Here is a 2146-nt window from a genome sequence, read left to right as displayed (position 1 = left end):
GGGGGGGGGAGATGAGCACTATCTACACAAATGGTTATAATAGAGAGTGGGATAAAAACTTTAAAAAGCATTCATGGAACAAACCACTATCTACTACTGTACTCCCTTGACAGTGCACTGCTCACGCTAGGTACGGACATAGACGTGTAGCAATATGTGCTAATAGTTATATGAAGATGTATACTAACACTCTTTGCTAGCAATAGATGGCACCCCGTTCTTACAATAGATAGCACTCGGTTCTTACAATAGATAGCACTCTGTTCTTACAATAGATAGCACCCTGTTCTTACAATAGATAGCACCCTGTTTTAACAATAGATAGCACATTGTTCTTACAATATGCCATTCTGTTCTAATAATAGATAGCACCCTGTTCTTAAAATAGATAGCACCCTGTTCTTACAATAGATAGCGCTCTGTTCTTATAGTATATAGCCCCCTGTTCTTACAATAGATAGCTCCCTGTTCTTACAATAAATAGCACCATGTTCTTACAATAGATAGCACCATGTTCTAATAATAGATAGCACCCTGTTCCTACAATAGATAGCACCATGTTTTAACAATAGATAGCACCCTGTTCTTACAATAGATAGCCCCCTGTTCTTATAATAGCACCTGTTCTAATGAGAGAGAGTGCCCTGTGGTAATAAAATATAACACCCTGTTCTAATGAGAATGCTGTGCTAATAATAGATAGCCGAATGGGCTAATGTATAATAGATTCATGCAGTTAGGAGTTCTCTGTGGACTGAGCGTCTAGGGTCAGTTGAAGCAGACATCACCTCTACCAAGTGGAAGGCTAGACGTGCATTTTCTTTCCTACCCTCTTCTGCTTCTTCATTTGCTGCATTAGCCTCCTCCTCCTCTACCCCATTCTCTTCAGCCTTCTCTCCATCCTCTTCCCCTTCTTCTTGTTCCTCTGCATTCACTTCTGTTTGCACTCCTCCTCCCTCTTCCTCTTCCTCCTCCTTCTGTCCACCTTCTTCCTCCTCCTTCTGTCCACCTTCTTCCTCTTTCTGTCCATCTACTTCCTCCTCCTTTTGTCCATCCTCTTCCTCCTCCTTCTGTCCATCCTCCTTCTCTTTTTCCTCTTCCTCCCCTCTCTCCTCCTCCTCCTCCTTCACCACGTCCTCCTCCTGTTCTCCTTCCTCACCGGGAGCCGTTTCCTCCGCAGGCTCGGCAGTAACCTCCACCGCCTCTTCCTCCTTCTTCTCCTCCTCTCCCTCTCCTGCTGCTCCTCCTTCTCCTCCGTTCTCCTGGCCGCTCTGTTCCTCCGCCTGAGCCTCTCCGCTGACGTCATCAGTCTTTGCGTCAGCACCATCTGCAGGGGAGATAATCGTGCGTAAAGTTAGCGTCATTTTTCAACACAGTTCACCTTTGAAGGAAAGCTAAAGAACTGAATGGTGTTACCATTAAAACAACGTTTGCTTTACAGATAGTAATAATAACAATAACAATAACAACAACAACAACAACAACAACAACAACAATAACAACAACAATAATAATAATAATAATAATAATAATAATAGTAATAATAATAATAAATATAATACTAGGGCCTAATGATAAAAAATAGTAATGATAGTAATAATAACTATAATGATAAGGATAATTATAACAATAGAAAGCTTTTGCATAGCGCATATTCCCGCTCAAAGGCAAACTTTATGCTTTTTACAGTCTACAATGTTACCACAACACACCTGATATCATTCTGAAATATTCTCAACTTCCTGGGAAGCATACAGTGCAAGATAGTAAGCAAGTTTTTATCAAACGATAATTTTTAAAGTATTGACCTGTGATGTTCGTGAACAGTTTATTTTCTTGGCAACAATTCAGTATTTTGGCTCTCCTGTAAAATTTAAAAAACTGCACAAACTGTGTTTTCTAAAAGAAATGACTGCGTAATGTTTTGTCATCGTTGCCGTTATTCTAAATGAGAGATCTTGATTGTCCAGATCCTGGCACATTTGGTTTGGTGTTTCACCACGTACACACGTACATTATGTACACGCTCATGAATACGCATGCACGCACGCGAACGCACATACACGCACACACATAATATACGCATACGCACACACACGCACGCACACACACACATGCACACACACACACACGCACGCACGCACGC

The 2146-nt window shown here is 41.3% G+C and overlaps 1 protein-coding gene across 1 annotated transcript; it reads right to left on the bottom strand.

The window, feature by feature from the left end:
* Positions 1-987: 987 nt before the first annotated feature.
* Positions 988-1328, bottom strand: LOC106013094 (high mobility group nucleosome-binding domain-containing protein 5; the record flags this gene model as incomplete). Its single annotated transcript, XM_013087881.2, is given in 1 exon segment — positions 988-1328. A coding segment is annotated over 1 exon segment (341 nt), but the record flags the coding sequence as incomplete, so codon positions are not given.
* Positions 1329-2146: the final 818 nt, after the last annotated feature.

The sequence above is a fragment of the Aplysia californica genome, unplaced genomic scaffold (assembly GCF_000002075.1).
Source record: "Aplysia californica isolate F4 #8 unplaced genomic scaffold, AplCal3.0 scaffold00652, whole genome shotgun sequence".
In the NCBI taxonomy this organism is placed as follows: Eukaryota; Metazoa; Mollusca; class Gastropoda; order Aplysiida; family Aplysiidae; genus Aplysia; species Aplysia californica.
Note: the sequence above shows the minus strand (reverse complement) of the source record. Positions and strands in the feature narration are given on the sequence as shown.